Consider the following 1,286-nt stretch of genomic DNA (forward strand, 5'->3'; position numbering starts at 1 on the left):
CCCCCCAACACACTCCCCAGTGGTGCTGGATGACAGCAAGAGGCTGGCCAAGCGGAAGCTGATCGAGGAGAACCGGGAGCGCCGTCGGAAGGAGGAGCTGCAGAAGACGGTGTGGGACCGACAGGAGCCCACCCAGGAGGAGTGGGACCTGATCCGCATGGTGACGGAGGCCCACATGGCCACCAACGCGCAGGGCAACCACTGGAAGCAGAAGCGGAAATTCCTGGTGAGACCCTCTCCCTCCCTCCCTCCCTTCTCACCCCGGCCTTCCTTCTATTTGTTACCCTGCCTTTTCATACCAAACCCCCCCATAGCATAAAACCCTGAACACGGTATGTAATGAATTTCTCCGCATTTTGTGATTAATTAATACATAATGCGTGTGATGAGCAATTCGAATATTTCATGGTGACATAAGCTATACTTGTTACTTTTTTATTTTCTTACTCCAAATTCCTTTCAAAGCATTCCTGGATGGGAGAAAACCGTGCTCTGGTTTATTGGCATTTCTTTAAACCAATCACAATCATCTTGGGCGGGGCTATGCTCCGGACAGAGCCACGGTGCCTCTGCTAAATAGTCTCAGGAAGGAACATGTGTACGTTCAGAAGTGGTTTTAGTCGCCAACAGAAAACTCAGATTGGACAGATAGTCTAGCTAGCTGTCTGGATTTACCCTGCAAGAGATCTGAGGACCAGGTAACAAAGTCCTCAGATTGGACAGATAGTTGCTATCATCTGGATTTACCGCAGATACCTGAGGACCAGGTAACCACAAGTCCTCAGATTGGACAGATAGTCTAGTAGTGTCTGGATTTACCCTGCAGAGATCTGAGGACCAGGTAACCAAAGTCCTCAGATGGACGATTAGTCTAGCTAGCTGTCTGGATTTATCCTGCAGAGATCTGAGGACCAGGTCCATAGTCCTCAGATTGGACAGATAGTCTAGCTAGCTGTCTAGATTTATCCTGCAGAGATCTAATGGACCAGGTAACCATAGTCCTCAGAAATCCACCGGAGGTTAGAACGCAGACACAGAGACAGAGGACAGGGACGGACATTGGGCCAATCTTCCAGAGCAATCCTCCAAAGGAATCCTCATTGATATACAGTAGTTATTACATATTCCACAATATTATTACATTTTTGTAATTTTGTAAGAACAGCTGCATTATCTAATAATTTATTACAAAATGTCAAGACTTTTTTTTACACATTTTGTTCAGGGTTTTAATTACTAAATGCGGCAGACTATTACGTCATTCTTTGTTACAGACCAGTTTAAGT

The 1,286-nt window shown here is 46.1% G+C and overlaps 1 protein-coding gene across 9 annotated transcripts in view; it reads left to right on the plus strand.

The window, feature by feature from the left end:
* thrb (thyroid hormone receptor beta) overlaps positions 1-1,286 on the plus strand; it is a 119,527-nt gene that overhangs the window by 107,612 nt on the left and 10,629 nt on the right. For all 9 annotated transcript variants that reach the window (XM_032522381.1, XM_032522383.1, XM_032522382.1 and 6 more), the window contains one exon: positions 21-226. In XM_032522381.1, the coding sequence (XP_032378272.1) occupies positions 21-226 (206 nt within the window). The remainder of the gene's footprint in view (positions 1-20; positions 227-1,286) is intronic.

Source organism: Etheostoma spectabile, chromosome 8, assembly GCF_008692095.1.
Source record: "Etheostoma spectabile isolate EspeVRDwgs_2016 chromosome 8, UIUC_Espe_1.0, whole genome shotgun sequence".
NCBI classification, from domain to species: domain Eukaryota; kingdom Metazoa; phylum Chordata; class Actinopteri; order Perciformes; family Percidae; genus Etheostoma; species Etheostoma spectabile.